The 17,500-nt window shown below is 34.9% G+C and overlaps 1 protein-coding gene across 2 annotated transcripts; it reads right to left on the bottom strand.

Moving 5' to 3' along the window:
* Positions 1-13,953: 13,953 nt before the first annotated feature.
* Positions 13,954-17,406, bottom strand: LOC134277108 (proto-oncogene vav-like). Of its 2 annotated transcripts, none has more exons than XM_062759393.1 (5): positions 16,552-17,406; positions 16,296-16,361; positions 16,121-16,152; positions 15,288-15,410; positions 13,954-14,410 (listed from the first exon to the last, which is right to left on the bottom strand). In XM_062759393.1, exons 1-5 carry the CDS (start codon positions 16,768-16,770, stop codon positions 14,368-14,370), a joined length of 483 nt encoding a protein of 160 aa, XP_062615377.1. In that variant the 5' UTR covers positions 16,771-17,406; the 3' UTR covers positions 13,954-14,367. The 2 variants fall into 2 exon arrangements, with proteins under 2 accessions (XP_062615377.1, XP_062615376.1); XM_062759392.1 differs by lacking the exon at positions 16,121-16,152 and adding an exon at positions 15,590-15,741 and having other exon boundaries at positions 14,225-14,410.
* Between the last annotated feature and the right edge of the window lie 94 nt (positions 17,407-17,500).

The raw sequence follows: 17,500 nt of genomic DNA, 5'->3' as shown, positions 1-17,500 counted from the left end.
ACGCGATTTCTCGAAAACGGCTCGATGGATTTCCATGAAATTTTCAGGACTTATATAGCATTACTTGAACCTCATGCATTTTTTTCCGATTTGATGACGTCACTTCCGGTTTGGAGATATTGTCGATTTAATGATTTTTGAAGGGTCATGTTGTCTCCAGACTTTCTCAATAATGGCTTAAGATAGAAACATGAAACTTTCAGGTATGATAGACCAAAGTCTATAGATATGTATAACGTATTTCATTGTTATCGGAAGTGACGTACGTCGGCGCTCGCTATGGCCCAAAAATAGTCGTATCGCGAATTTCAAATTTTTGAACACCTTTTCTACGATATCTTTTTACCTGGAAACATTTTGTTAAAACATATACAACAAGAGAAGTGTAGAATTCCAAGATCTTTCAAATGATATATTGCAAAAGGGGCTGGCCCCTAAAATGAGGGGCCTAGAGGGGCCGAAAGTTTTTTCCTTATATCTCAAAAAGTATTGAGAATTTGTAATACGTCAAAGAAGCAAAGTTGTTTAAAATGTCAAGCTTTATCTACTGCAGTCGTCAAAATACGTCCGGCGTCGTCACTTCCGGCGAAACCGGAAGTAGTCGGAAAACGCGTATTTTTGCCGTTCTTGACAAGTTTTTGGATAACATATGTCTCTGGGAGCATAAAAATTAATTTTTCGTCCGTCAGCGTCATTTCCGGTCAAACCGGAAGTAGCCAAAAATAGCTAATTTTGAAGGTTTTTGATGCAAAATTGAAAATATATAGTCACTGGAGACGACATTGCACATTGCTTTCTTTTTTGATGTCACTTCCGGCACTTCCGGTCAAAACCGGACGGAAGACCTACTCGTTGCTTTGCAACGAGCTTTGCTCTAGTTATTATTCTTTTTTTTGACAAAAATTTTGTGCACGCGATTTCTCGAAAACTACTCAGCGGTTACTCATGAAACTTTCACAAAATATGTGTCATTATATGAAGTTGTTACATCCGAAGAAAAATTTGGAAAATTCGCTTCTGATGCCAAGTTATGGACAATTTCCTGATTTTCAAATGCGATTTTGTCGCGCACTTATATCGAAAATGGCTAAGGATATGAACTGGAGACTTATTGGAGATGATAGATCATGACTTTCTGGTTTGCAGAATTACCTTTTCGTGCGTCGTCAGTACTTCCGGTCGTTACGAGATGCAAATTTAAAAAAATCGTATTTTCCAACTTTTTTGTTTTTCAGTATTTTTCATTTATTTTTGGTATCTTAATAGAAATCCTCCTTTTTATGCTTACAATTTAATTTGTTTGAATATTGATAAATCTAAACTCTAGATATTAGCATTCAAAAATCTGAAGCGGGTCCAAAATGGCGGCTGTCTCAGTCAACGCCGACATTTCGCAATAGTCGTTTATGGAGTCAGCCGTGCGTTTACTTGAACAAAAGTAACATAAGTGTAAATGGAATGTAAAGGAATACTTGGATTGTCTCGTCGTAGTTACGTTGCAGTTCTGTGTCAAACTAACGTCTTCTATAATTGGTTTTGGCTGGTTTTCAAATTAGAGAAAGAAAAGACTAAATGTACAAATGAAATTCGATACCTAATATCTTTTGTGCATTACAGAAAAACAGATCTTAAATCATACTTATAAGTAATACTTTCTCAAAAAAGAAAATCAATTAATATTGTCAGTATATATCTCAACCACTCGGTTTTTCCTATGCACACTTGTGTCATATTAAACTAATAAATTTTACAAAAATAAGAAAACGATTTTTTAAAATATCGCCTCATGGAGTTCATTTGAGCATTCTTCTCTCAAAGACCTGATTCAAGTTATTTAGCATAAATGATATCTGATTCCTTGACCGTCGTAGGGCGAGCCATGTTTTTCGGCGAAACGTTTCAACCTTTTTCGATTAACTAATCGGGATAATTCACTTTGGGGAGAAACAGGAAATTGAAAAAAATTCATAGCTTTAGTGTTACATGCATATATACAATTGGAATTTGTAAAATGTGTTAAATATACTCTCTAAACCTCGAATCTTAGGCTATAAGAACGTTGTTTTCTTAATTTCATTGAAGCTATCACACCTATTTAATAGAACATTCCAAAGAAAAGGGGCAAAGATTAACTCGTGGCGTTTGGCGCTAAATTTTGAATAGTGACCCGTCTTTCATAATGTTAAGAGAGAAGCACTACAAGTAGATTTAGAGTAGAGGTCCCGATAGCGTTATATTTAGTGCGTTGGAATTTCATGCTGGCGACTTGTGTTCAACCCCCCTTGTGTGCAATTTTTTTTTTACTTTTTCAGCTCGATTTTCCTTTTTCTTTCCGGAATTGGACGGAAGACCTCTCGTTGCTCGCAACGAGTTTCTCATCTAGTTATTATTATTCTTCCAACCGATTTTGTGCAAGCGATTTCTCAGAGATGGCTCGTCCGATTTCTACCAAACTTTCAGATCTGAAAGATATTCAATTGATCTTGATAGGTTTTTTTCCTTTTTGATTATCTCACTTCCGGTCGTGAGATATGGACGATTTTCTCATTTTCAGAGGTTCGGCTTGTCCGGGAAACTCCTCCGAAACGACTTAAGATATGGACTTGAGATTTTCAGGGAAAATAGAGGAAGGTTTGGTGAGTTGTAATTGGGTCTCCAAATCTTTCTAGCGCAAAAGGCACCGAAGTTCGGTAGGGCCGAAAAAATGTCTCAGAAATATCTCACAAAATTTGACGCATTTTGTCTCATATCTTCACTCCTGTTCATAATTTGTTAAAACATATTGAAGACAAAATGTTCAATATCGCAAGACCTTTCATTTGATATAAAAAAAAATAGGGCTGACCCTTCAAATTAGGGGCTAAGAGGGGCCAAAAGTCTTTTATCTATAACTCTCTAATGATCAATTCTTTGTTATACATTATTGATCAAAAGTATTCATCTTAACAATTAGATTATTACTATCTAAGTTGTTTGAAAATTGGCTTATCTGAATTCTAGATATTAATATTTGAAAATCTGAAGCGGGCCCCAGATGGCGGCTGTCTTTGTCAATTCCGCCATTTCGCAATTGGGGTTTATGGAGGCAGCTGAGCGTTTGATTAAACCATTCTGACATACGAATGCATGAAATGTAAACAAAACTACTTGGACTTTCACGTAGTAGTACGTTGCAATTCAGTGTCGATCTTAACACTTAATTTCCGTTTCACTACTTAAGTGTAACTGGGCTAGATACGATATATGTAATGTGTAGAAAGACTTTTTAAACGTCGAAATAAAATAAAGGCGATAAGAACGTTCTATTTATTTTATTTCATTGTAGCTATCACACCAATTTAATAGATAAGTTCAAAGAAAATGCGCGAATATTTACTCCTGGCGTTTGGCGCAAATTATTAATAGTGACCCGCCTTTTATGATTCTTAGACAGGTGTACTGTTGCAAAAGTATACACACAAGTATATTTAGAGCAGTACTCCCAAAAGCCTAATGGTTTGCGCGTTGGGGATAAAACAGAAAAAGGCGACATGGGTTCAATCCTCTTTGCGACCAAAATTTTGAATCTTTTTCTGTGATATTCATGGCATAAGTAAAGGCCCCTATTTGCTGATTTAACGTATAATCAGTTTCTTGATTTGATAAAGAAGAAATTAAATATCTTTGAATGTCTGAGAACTTTTGCAAGCGTAGGTTCAACGTTTTCTTAAACACTAAAAAATATTCATTTCATTTTCTCATAAATAGGCTGCGCGGGTAATACACATGGTGCCAATGTGCAGGTAAGGTCATCCCCGTGATGGGGAATGGACCTGTAGAAAACCTTCTCTAGTTCTGCAGAGTCGAGTTTTTAGCAAATAAAATGTATGAAAATGTGCGAATATTTACTCGTGGCATTTGGCGCAAATTATTAATAGTGACCCGCCTTTTATAATTCTTAGACAGGTGTACTGTTGCAAAAGTAAATACACAAGTATATTTAGAGCAGTACTCCCAAAAGCTTTATGGTTTGCGCGTTTGGGATAAAACAGAAAAAGGCGACATGGGATCAATCCTCTTTGCGACCAAAATTTTGAATCACTTTTCAGCTCGATTATACGAGATTTTTTTTCCTGAATCGGACGGAAGACCTCTCGTTGCTAGCAACGAGATCGTTTCTAGTTATTATTATTATTCTTTTTTTCATTTCTATGGCGATATCTCAGCTGTGACTGTACGGATTTCAAAGATTTTTACAGGAAAGATGCTACAGGTTAATATCTCCAGACGTGTTTTTCCTTTTTTCAAAATTTTTTTCCGTTCCCGATTTTTGGGGAAATTTGTATTTTTTAAATGGATTTTTGTACACTACTTTTCTCGAAAACGGCCAAAGATATGACATTGAAACTCATGGACATGAAAGACCATCACATGTAGATGTGCCGAACGTCCTTCATTTTTTGTCGTTTCTACTTCCGGTCGCAAACGGAAGTGAATTCAAAAAGTCCATTTTTTCAACTTTTTGTTTTTCAATATTTTTCTTTCAGATTTACAAGGTTTATAGAGCGTCTTCAAAGATATCTATATATGTTTTCATTTTTTTTATGCGTGCGTATATTGCCAAAATATGACCGAACCAAACTTTGTCTTACTGTCGCGGGTTCGAATCCCGCTCGGGGCGTTCCCCAAATTTTTTCTTTGTTTTTGTATTTTTTCATTTGCAAATTACTTTTCACTCTTTTCTAAATGTGTGGAAGATTTTGCCGATTTTTAAAAGCTATATTTGGAGATATTTTGTGAAATACCTGGAACAATCACGATCTGTGTTGAGAAACTACTGTAAATGAACGTAAACGAAAAAAAAAGAAAGAAATGTATTCATATTATGACACAACATAGCTTACAAAAGAGAAGTCGGTCGGAAGACCTGCTTGTTGCACCAGCAACAAGAACGCATCTAGTTATTTTTCTTCTTCCTGGGTACTTATTTGTCCGCGAATGATCTTGTAAACTGTTCATCTGATGTAGGTTAAACCTTTTTAGGGTAAGTAGACATGTTATGTAGATTTGCGGAATCAAGGTCATTTTGCGCGCACGTGCTTGCAAGAGCGCGCACGTGCAACATGTAAAATGACCAATATAATTGATATAGCCGTAACTTTTCTATTTTTTTATGAAATGTGTTGAAACTCAGAATATAAGAATATATTAGTATTATGGACAAGAGCACATGGTCAAATAATCATGAACTTACGCGCATGCACGTGTGCTTCGCTCTGATTGGCTGAAACAAAAATCTCAATATCTTATTCGTTTTTTGACGAAATACTTTGAAATTTAAAACATAGTCATGCATTGAGATATCCTACGATATGATATAAAATAATTTTCATGAAATCACGCGCATGCATGTGCACTGCAATCTGATTCGCTAAAACTTTAAATGGCTATATCTCCCTTGGTTTTCAGCCAAACAGGATGGGATTTAGAACATAGATAGTCTTAATGGACCCCTACAAGAGGATATGGTCATCATACACATACATGCACGTGCGTGCATGTGCAATACGTATAATTATCAACGCACTTGATTTAGCGTATTTTCGAATACTTTTTGATTAAATGCCTTGATATTAAGTACTTTAAAATAAAGTAATAGTGTAGATACTGATATGGTCAATCTGCATATGCATGCAAGTGTGCGCACGTGCAATGCAAAAATTTGCTATATACTTAGTATACTTTAAGAAAAACGTTGTTTAAGTTTAAGATGCATAGAGTTTAGTTTATTTGATGAAGCTTAGGGGGAATGAGGCACCAAAATGAAGTTGGGGAGCGTTTGGGGAACATCTGTAACGGTTCCCGTTACAATTAGCACTAGTTGATTCTGTTCTACAATTAAAAAAAAAGGGAAAAAAATGTCATTTTTGAAAATTTATTGCCAATAATTTACACTATACGGCATAGCAAATAGGCACAATTTATCAGAAAAAAACCCCATGAAATTATAGGTTCCACTACTGAACATTATATATTTTTCATATAGCAGAATATGGCTCTTTTTTTTCAAAATGATAATGTAACATTCAAATGTAAAACTATTACTTTCACAAACGTATATTTAATGGTTAGGTATTTATTTCAAACGGAAATTAAATTCAAATACACCAAGTCCATATATCTCTTAAATATAAGATTATGGATTAACATAAAAGCTGTATGATTATGTAACAAATATAATGCAAGTACACTGTACATAAATATTCCTGATTTAATCACAAAGCACAGGATTTTACAAATGCATTTAATTAAATTTGAATGTTCAAATCACAAATGCTCATTTTATACATAATAAAATAACATGTACAAGTTAGCCATCTTTTATGATTTTATATCTCCTTAGATAGATAAAACGTAACATTTATACTAAACACTTCAATATTGGCTTTATGTGTTACAATGTAGTGAATATATAGTGAACTCATAAGATCGTTTACAAATCAAGACATATAGAACCATATAAGGCCTTCCTGTCCAAGATAAAACAATGGCTTCAATTCAGACACTATTTAAGTAGAGAGCCAGCTGTAATATAACATGACTAGAGTAGATGCAATGTTTACTATATATACCGTTCTGCTTTTGAGATATCTTCACGCAAAAAATGCTTCTGTTTCTGTAGATACTCAACGTTGCTTTTTTGCTGAAAATCAATCTATAAAGGATTGGCTCTTTTCGCTAATATTTGATTTTCCCGCGCATTTCAAAATGACGTAACATGCAGCTGACACCATATTTTAATTAAATCTCCCTCTTTTTTGTACTTTTATATTCAGTTATCGAGTAAGTTTCTATTGGATGACATTTTCACATTTTATTGCAGTCAGTACGAGGATTTGCATGGTTTTGTCATGGAAAAAAATTCACATAGAAACAATTAAAACTGCTGGAACAATTATTTGGATAATTGGATAATAGGAAATTTAAATGTTTTAAATAATAAACGTTTTTGTCTGATTTGCAGTACCTGAAAATCATGCAAAAATTTTACAACCATATATAGATGAAGTGTTTATCGGTAATATGGAAAGTCTGCAGCACAACAACTCTGAGTGCGATGATAATGGAAAGTTTGAAGCACAGAACTTAAAAGTACGGACCAGGTCAGAATCTGTAGCAAAACTGCCCTTCAAAAAATATCAGGGAATCGATAAAAAAATCAGGGAAATCTACATGCAACTTCCGTCTCCGCGAAAGCAACAGATAAAACCTAACTACTGAACTAAAGGGTAAGGTACCGTAATCTGGAGAGAAATAAAATCGCAGTAACCAACAGAATAGCAGTCGACATGGTAGAGAAATTCGTAGAAAGTCGTGTCGATTCACGGAAAAGGGGGAATAACTTTCTACCTGTATACTTCCAGCTCAGTTAATAAGTTGTATATAGTGTGGTAGGCTCAATAAAGTAGCTTACAATGTAAACGGAAAAATAATAATAAAATAGCTAGAATGGTGACCCAAATTTTTATTAAATAAAAAAAAAAGTTTTTGCTCAGCATTGTTGTACTACGATGCAGTTTATCAAATGGAATGGGGGTGGGTGGGGTTTTAAAAAATAAATATTAATAAACATCTACAATTAATTCTAAAATACATATAATGGAACAAACATAAAATAAATAATGCATTAATTTGCACTAAAGGAATGCAAAATACATGTAATTAATTCAGAAAAACAAGAGGCCCAGGGGCCACATCGCTCACCTGAGAAGCTTTGACCATTCTGTTCTTTACCAGATTTCCCCCTTGTTATACATAATGCATCCCCACCCTACCCCACTGATCATAATTTAGACATTTTGAAATCTACACTACCCCATGATCCTTCCATGGGCACATATGAGAAGAAGATTTGCAAAGATTTTTCCTATATCTTTCTATGTAAAACTTTGATACCCTACTGTGGCCCCGCCCTTCCCCCAGGGGTCATGATTTGAACAATTTAGAATCTACACTATACCAGGATGCTTCCACATAAGTTTCAGCTTTTTTGGTCCAGTGGTTCCTAAGAAGAAGATTTTCAAAGATTTTTCCTATATATTTCTATGTAAAACTTTGATTCCCTATAATGGCCCCACCCTTTCCCCAGAGGTCATTATTCCTACAATTTAGAATTTACACTACCCCAGAATGCTTCCACATAAGCTTTACTTTTTCTGGCCCAGTGGTTCTTGAGAAGAAGATTTTCAAAGATTTTTCCTATATCTTTCTATATAAAACTTTGATTCCCCATTGTGGCCCGGCCCTTCCTCCAGGGGTCATTATTTGAACAATTTAGAATCTACATTATACCAGGATGCTTCCACATAAGTTTCAGCTTTTCTGGCCCAGTGGTTCTTGAGAAGAAGATTTTCAAAGATTTTTCCTATATCTTTCTACGTAAAACTTTGATATCCTATTGTGGCCCCGCCCTTCCCCCGGGGGTCATGATTTGAACAATTTAGAATCTACACTATACCAGGATGCTTCCACATTAGTTTCAGCTTTTCTGCCCCAGTGGTTCTTGAGAAGAAGATTTTCAAAGATTTTTCCTATATATATTTAGGTCTTTCCACCTTTCTGTGGAAAGACCTATTGATATTCTTCTGTTTATTATTAGGTCTTTCCAGCTTTCTCTGGAAAGACCTATTGATTTCCTTCTGTTTTTTTTTTTCTTTTTTATTATTTTTCCGCTGTGTGATTTTGAGTTTCAAGATTTATCGAAAAGATTTGTAGTCGACAAGAATGTACTCCATAAAAGATTTTAGCAGTTGACCCTGCGTATATGAGCTTTGACCCCTTTCGGAGTTACGACCCCTCTCGCAACAAGAGGCCCCTGGGCCTTATAGGTCACCTGAGCATTATTCAACAACTTTCCAGTGACTGAATTTGATCCATGTTTTAAGCCAGATGCTATAGCATTTACGATCTGGTCATCATAACTATACACTTAGCAGTTCCTTAGTTTGGTCACTTTATACCCATAGGCAGGGTAGGGGAACAAAAAATGCATTTCAACTGATCAGTAATATTCAGCAATAATCAGTAGTGCCGCTACCACACATGAACCCTTGACTCTTAGGCCTAGATCCACACATTGCACTATTTTTGGAAAGGCATACTTGCTTTTCAAAAATATTTGATTAATACCAAGGAGCACATTTCAAACAATTCATTCATTTTCAGTACATAAGTACAGCCCCCCCCCCCCCCCCCCCCCCACTATGGTACAACTGACCCTGGGGCCTTGAAATTTACAATTCTTGAAGATTAGGGATTGCTCATAACTATATAGGTAATTCATCTGCTTAAAACCTAGGAGCAAAGATGAAAATATTCAAAGATTTAATGTTTTTTCACTATACATGTATAATCAATACAGCCCTGCCCTAACACCAGAATCCCTGACCCTGGGGCCATAAAATTCAAAATTTTGGCAGAGGCACTCTTGTTCATCATAACTATGTACTTAGTTAGTTTATTTAATAACAAGGAGTAAAGAAGAAGATTTTCAAAGAATTCATGTATTTCCTCTATATAATCAATAGAGCCCCACCCTAAAACCAGAACCCCTGACCCTGGGGCCATAAAATTCACAATTTTGGTAGTGGCACTCTTGTTCATCATAACTATGTACTTAGATAGTTTATATAAAACCTAGGAGCAGAGAAGAAGATTTTCAAAGAATTCATGTATTTTCACTATATAATCAATAGAGCCCCGCCCTAAAACCAGAACCCCTGACCCTGGGGCCATAAAATTCACAATTTTGGTAGACGCACTCTTGCTCATCATAACTATGTACTTAGTTAAATTATATAAAATCTAGGAGAAGAGAAGAAGATTTTCAAAGAATTCATGTATTTTCACTACATAATCAGTAGAGCCCCACCCTAACACCAGAACCCCTGACCCTGGGACCATAAAATTCACAATTTTGGTAGAGGCACTCTTGCTCATCATAACTATATACTTAGTTAGTTTATTTAATACCCAGGAGTAAAGAAGAAGATTTTCAAAGAATTCATGTATTTCCTCTATATAATCAATAGAGCCCCACCCTGACACCAGAACCCCTGACCCTGGGGCCATAAAATTCACAATTTTGGTAGAGGCACTCTTGCTCATCATAACTATGTACTTAGTTAGTTTATTTAATACCCAGGAGCAGAGAAGAAGATTTTCAAAGAAATAATGCATTTTCACTATATACTTATTTAGCCCCGCCCTAGTACAAGAACCCCTGACCCCAGGGCCATGAATTTCACAATTTTGGTAAAGGACTCAATGCTGACTACAATCATGCAAACAGTTTGACTGCTTGATGTCCAGGAGTAAAGAAGAAGATTTTTGAAGATTGCATTAATTTTAGTGGTTTTGGCCCCACCCCCCAGGCCCCAGGGGGGCAGGGATCATGAAATTCACAATTTTTGTTCCCCTTCACCCATAGATGCTTTGTGCCAAATTTGGTTGAAATTGGTTCAGTGGTTGCAGAGAAGAAGCTGAAAATGTTCAAAAGTTTACGACCGATTGACGACGAACGACGAACGACGTACGACGAACGACGTACGACGGACGACGACGGACAAAAACAGACAGCAATAGGTCACCTGAGTTTACTCAGGTGACCTAATAAAAGCTTGTTATCGCTACTCCTCCGAAACCATAAACCGCAGAGATTCCAGACCTTTACTAATGTTTACGACTGATTTAGTAGACTCTCCAATCAAACATTGCGAAAGGATTCGTAAACTCCTATATTGAATTATTGCCCCTGAATGTGTGCAACGTTTACGAATATCAAGATCTTTTCTTAAACGACAAGGCGTAGAGACATGGGACCAACTGCAAAAGATTTCTTGACCTTTGACCTTAAAATCTAGGTCAAGGTCAAAGGTCAAGGTCATTCAAAATATGTAAAATTAAGCATTTTTTATATCTCTTTTGTTCTTAACCAAATTCTAAACATCTTTGTATTTTTAGTATGTACTCTTAAAACCATTTCAGAGATTCCATGCTTGTCCCCTAAGACTGAACCCTCTAAAAGTTAGTGCCCCTTTCAGTGTAAACCCTTGTTATCGCTACTCCTCCGAAACCGTAAACCGTAGAGGTACAAAACCTTCAACAATGTCTGCGACTAATTTAGTACACTTCTCATTCTATTAGTGCGAAAGAATTCGTAAACCGTTTTAAGTAGTTATTGCCCCTGCAAGTTTATGATGTTTACGAAGAACTAAAAACTTCTTAACGACAAGTCGTAAAGACATGGGCCCAACTGCATGAGATCTTTTGACCTTTGACCTTGAAGATTAGGTCAAGGTCAAAGGTCAAGATCATTGGGAAGTATCAAAACTGCTTATTTACGGGTTTTTGTTAAAATGGCCTTGATCTTTGACCTTGATATTTGACCTTGACCTTTGACCTTTGACCTTGACCATTTCCCAAAAGTTAAAAAGGTATATTCATTGCCTTTACCTAGATTCAGCTTCACGTGTAAAACTCAAGTTTGTAAGTGTGTTGTTGTTTTTTTTTTTTTAGACGACCTTGACCTTTGACCTTGATAAATGACCTTGACCTTTGACCCCATTGACCCAAAGGTCACAATCAAGCTAAAGGTCTTGGAGGTATTTACAACTCTCTCTTAAACAAATGCTTATATCCCCCCCCCCCCATCCTTTCTCAAAAAAATGAAAAATCAATAGCGACGTAGATAAATTTTGTACATCTTAAAGGAGATCACAGATCGACATGAAATTCAGATTAAAATCTAGAAGACACCTCAAAGAAAGTGTCCTGAGAGTTTAACGCTAAGTCTCTTAAGTATTATGAAATTCTATTTAATATCGGCGAAAACTAAATTTTTTTTTCTGTCTGAAATTTAAGTGCTGATGAGCATAAAAATTAATTAAAGTTTGATTTGGCAATTTCTCAAGTTTTTGTTAATAGCACTCGATTCTCCTGCTCTAATACGACATCTTAATACCAAGTATCCTTACTTTCTTTAAAATGTGGAATTTATTTCAATTTTATTTAGATTTAATATTAATCGGATCAATCTTGAAAATAGCGATTTTTCCTATCAAATAAATTTCCACGCTCTCGGTGACACCGTTTTCTTCATGAAGTGCATGTTTCAAGTTTAATTTATGCTCATAACTACTAATTCAATCCAAATAGAGATGATTATTTAATCTAACCTATGAGTTCACTATATCTGTTAAAACAAACGCGCCTATATTTTCACAAATTGTAAACACAGTGCCGACACGGAAGTTCGAATGTATCATAAGCTCTGTATGATTAACTCAATTTATTCAAACTATAAACAAACTCAAATGATTTTTTTTATAGGAAATCTCCATTTTCATTATCCACCAATCGTTTTTCTCAGAACTATTCATTATTCCTCTCTATGTTCCATCACAAACAAATAAATACACGTGTTTCTGTACTATTTAAAACTGCACGCGTCTCTATTTTTATTTAAATCCACGTGTTTTCATTTCTTCTTTTTTCTACACTGTCAGTTTACGGAAAACAATTTCATCGGAGCCTGTAGCGTAGTGCATAGAGCGCTCGCCTTGTAATCTGAGGGTCCGCAGTTCGAATCCTGCTGGCAGCACTTTTTAATTTTTTTTTTTTTTTTTTTTTTTTTTTTTTTGCGTTTTTCTTCTTTTTTTTCAACCCAAATGACACGGAAACACTTAAAAAGCTGGAAAGACCTCTTATTGTTCTGTGAACAATAAGTCTCCTAGTTATTATTTTTATTATTTTTCCGCCGGACGAATTTTTGTTTCAAGGTCTTTTGAAAAGATTTATAGTTTATAAGATTGTACTTTGTAAGAGATATTTGCAAAAAACCCTGCGTATTTGAACTATGAACTCTTTCGAAGTTATTGCCCCTTTCGCAAGATATGCTGGTTATCGCTACTCCTTCGAAACCGTAAACCGTAGACATATGAAACCTTCACTAAAGTCTTTGACTAATTAAGAGGATTCTGGAATCTATTCATTGCGAAAGTATTCGGTGACCCCTTCAATGAGTTATTGCCCCTGAAACTTTTTGAATTTTAGAAATAATTAAATATTTTCAAAACGAGAAGTGATAGAGACATGAGACCAACTGCATAAGATTCATTGAGCTTTGATCTTAAAATTCATGTAAAGGTCAAAGGTCAAGGTCGTTCCAAAATTGAGAAATTAAGCTCTTTTTATATCTCTTTTGTCTCTTAACTTACACAAAATGTCTTAGCATCATTAATATGTACTCTTAAAACTATTTTAAAGATTCAATTCGTATTCCGTAAGATTGATGCTATTAAAAGTTATCGCTCTTTGTGCGGAAAACCTTGTTATCGCTACTACTTCAAAACCGTAAACCGTACAAATATGAAACCTTCACTAAAGTCTTTGACTTATTGAGAGGATTCTGGGATTTATTCATTGCGAAAGTCTTTGGTGACTCTTTCAATGAGTTATTGCCCCTGAAAGTTTTTCAATTTTACAAATAATTAAAAATTTTCAAAACGAGAAGATATAGAGACATGAGACTAACTGCATAAGATTCATTGACTTTTGAGCTTAAAATTCATGTAAAGGTCAAAGGTCAAGGTCATTCTAAAACTGAGAAATTTAGCTCTTTTTATATCTCTTTTGTCTTTCAACATATGCTTAATGTCTATGCATCATTAATATGTACTCTTAAAACTGTGTCAAAGATTTCATTCTTGTCCCTTTAGATTGACCATATTAAAAGTTATTGCCCCTTGTGCGAAAAACATTTTTATTGCTATTGCTCCTTAACCGTAAACTGCAAAGACATGAAACCTTCTCTTATGTCTTATGGGACTTTAGGCAAAACTTAAATGTTCAAGTGCAAAAGTATCTGGTGACTTCTTGAACGAGTTACTGCCCTTAAATGCTTTTGTGCTTACTATTAAACCTTATAACTTTAAAACTATATGTCATAGAGACATGGGGTTAATTACAATGTGACCCTTGACCTTTGACCTTGAATATGACTTGAAGGTCAAAGGTCAAAGTCACCTAAAAAAAAAAAATTCATTTTCATTTTTTTCTTCTTTTAAGCCATTCCTGGTTTCTTTTTTATGAAATTTAATTTTAAATAGATAAATATTAAATGAAATTGAAATTCAAAAGGTGGAAAGACCTCTTATTGTTCTGTGAACAATAAGTCTCCTAGTTCTATATAAAACTTTGATCCCCCATTGTGGCCCTGCCCTTCCCCCGGGGGTCATGATGTGAACAATTTAGAATCTACACTATACCAGGATGCTTCCACATAAGTTTCAGCTTTTCTGGCCCAGTGGTTCTTGAGAAGAAGATTTTTTAATGACCCAACCCTATTTTTGTCTTTTCTTGATTATCTCCCCTTGCGAGGGGATATGTCCCTTCATTTTAACAATTTAAATTCCTCTTCACCCAAGGATGCTTTGTACCAAGTTTGGTCAAAATTGGCCCAGTGGTTCTTGAGAGGAAGTCGAAAATGTGAAAAGTTTACAGACGGACAGACAGACGGACAGACGGTCGGACGGACGGACAGACGGACGGACGACGGACAAAATGTGATCAGAAAAGCTCACTTGAGCCTTCGGCTCAGGTGAGCTAAAAATATGGATATAAACTAATTCTTAAAATTAATAATTAACATCCACTTTGCTATATAGCAAGACAAACAATACAATTGAAAAAATGTTTCTGCATATCTAAAACAAATAAACTTCATACAGTAATTCTTATGTACAAATACAACATTACCATCTATCATCTCCTTCTCTAGAAACATTTTTTTTCAAAATTTATAAAAACAAAAAATATCTAAAGGTATAAAATTGCCCCCCCCCCCCCTTTTGGTACACTCAATGATGCTAGCCTTTGCACTGCAGTTATTCACACCATTTTAAAGGGGGCCCAACTGGGGTTTCCATTGCATTTCATTAATTGGTAGATTGATTTCTTTATTATGTGTGTTGATTCATTATGAACAAAAAATTATCAAAAAATGCTATTAAAAATTTTTTTTAAAAAAGAATTAAAGTATCATTTTTAATATTTCTCCGGAAATCCTAAAAAATTGTAATATTTAGAAGTATTTTATAACACATTTTGACATTTCAATTACCCAAGTAGAAACCAGATGGATCTGGTGGAATTGTGTGTTTCATACATAAAATACAATTTAAAGGTTACAGTCTGAAACCTTTCAGTAAATACAGGCAGATGTATCTGATAATTTAAACTGTGTTTACCGAATACTGAGAGAGAGCTCCCCTCTCCTGCCTGGGTTCTCACTGACTCGAATTAAGAACGTCCCGTTTGGCATGTTGCCAAGTCTGCGATTGGCAGTGTCTCTGTCCATTGGACCCACAAACCTAAATATAATAATACATATAAACTTACTATTTCAATGTTATTTTACAGAAATTTACTTTAAAAAAGATTACTTTTATTTGTAATGACAATCGACGTAATGGATAACTTTGATTCCTGTATAATCATACTTAAATATGAAACTTCCCTGGTTCATCACAACATAGAATGGCTGACATACCATTTATAGACATTGAGCTGACTGGACATTCCGTCGCTATCCACATTAACATCGGTAACATTGTTTGGGGGGGTGTGGGGGGGGGGTGGGGATACAATACTGGGCGTTCCATTCTTCATTTTCACATCCAAATACGAGGGTTTTCTGCGGATCTGATGACAATAAAAAGCTGGTTACAAACATGTAGATTACATTCCTATATAACAAGCCAATCAACATATACAAGCTCGACCTGCAGTCGACATTCAAATGAAATCTCAGCAGCAATTCAATAAATCACAGCTTGGTGGCCAACACACACAAATCACTGTCATCCAGAACAAAACTGGGGGTACTTAAAACTCATTCTGTGAGTCTTTTATTGGATTCTCACAGAGAATAACAGGGGAACAGTTGGTTGTTGGATAGGTGTAAAGTTATGTCTGTAAAATGTTGATTTATACAAATAATTCACATGCTGAAATGGGGGGTGTGGGTAATACTGCTTAAGCTTCATGCTTTCTCAAAAATTTCTATTTGAAAAGAACCTACCAAACTGCATTACCATCATATGCTTTATTCTTCTGTTTCAAAAACAAAGTCAGCAAAGTATTTGGTTTACTTTGTTATAAAAAAAGTAATACAGCATCATAATATGAATTCCAACTCCAGACACCGAGTTATTAGATTGACAGATGTTTTATCATTACAGAACACGACATCTTACCCTTGGATTATTTTCCTCTTGCACAAGTTGTGAAGGGAACCAGCCCTCATCTCCGTTCAGCAGTCCCTAAAAATTGTAAAAAGATGTTACCAATGATACTGATTCTAGAACAGTTTAAATATAGCAATAAAAGTGTTCTTACTCCATGTTCTGTTAAATTAAGAAGAAAGTATCTTCAGCCATTTAGTTTCTGAAATCAACATGATGATCTTTGTTTTACAGTTATCAATCTCTCCGCTGTAAATGAAATACTTACTTTCCACCACTGAGCGTCATTGTTCAGTAGTTTTATCACATCATCTTTCTGAAAGCTTAAGGCTGGGCGGCCCGCCCCAGGGCTGGGAGTGCCATTGTAATTACATAGAGCTCGAACCTGCCCTGTAAGGTCACGTATATTTACAATTAAACACTGTAAGTCAATGTGTACAATTAAAACATATACTGAAGGAATACATGTATATATGAGAGGTTGCATTCCATTCAAAACAAAAAAAAAAGTCTGAATGAAGTTAAGTTCAGCATGCTTTTCACAAGACCTCCATCTAAGAAACAACCTGTGAAATCAGTTTACAGACAGACAGACAAAGTTTTAAAGTAATTTGTCATAAAATTAATGTATTAACAAAAGAGAAGAAAGCATGAGTGATGAATATGGCAAGCTTATGAAGCTAATGTTTTAATGCAAAGTGTAAACATGAGAAACTGTACGAGAATGTGTAAATATGGATGTAAATTTTATATCAATCATTGCAAATGAAAACAAATCAATTGGATATTAAATGTAAAACTTGGAAAACAATGTGCTGGAAAAGATGATTTAATGACATGCATTCAAAAGCATGAACCTCATGCTCAATAAAAAATTATTATTTTGCAAATAATTTGCTTGGAGAAGGTTTTATGTTGTACATTGTATTCCTGAAGTTGTTTAGTATATAAGCATCATAAATATTATGTTGTGTGATTTAAAATCATTCAGTAAAGTAATTTACATTCATGAATACCTAGAGACACTAACTTCTATCTGATATAAGAAATTTTACATCAAAAACTGTCCAAAACTTTGCAAGCAAAGAAGTCAATGTACCCATTTTCATAAAACTTTTCAGTAAATGAAATAAATCTAATGCCTATAATTACATGTATGTTTTCTTTTTATTGTACTAAAAATTGACAAATTTGACATTAGGTATTCCTAAAGTATG

The sequence above is a fragment of the Saccostrea cucullata genome, unplaced genomic scaffold (genome assembly GCF_032062105.1).
Source record: "Saccostrea cucullata isolate Sc308-1 unplaced genomic scaffold, CSIRO_AGI_Scuc_v1 ctg2458, whole genome shotgun sequence".
Taxonomy (NCBI): Eukaryota; Metazoa; Mollusca; class Bivalvia; order Ostreida; family Ostreidae; genus Saccostrea; species Saccostrea cuccullata.
This window is presented reverse-complemented; position numbering and strand designations above follow the sequence as displayed.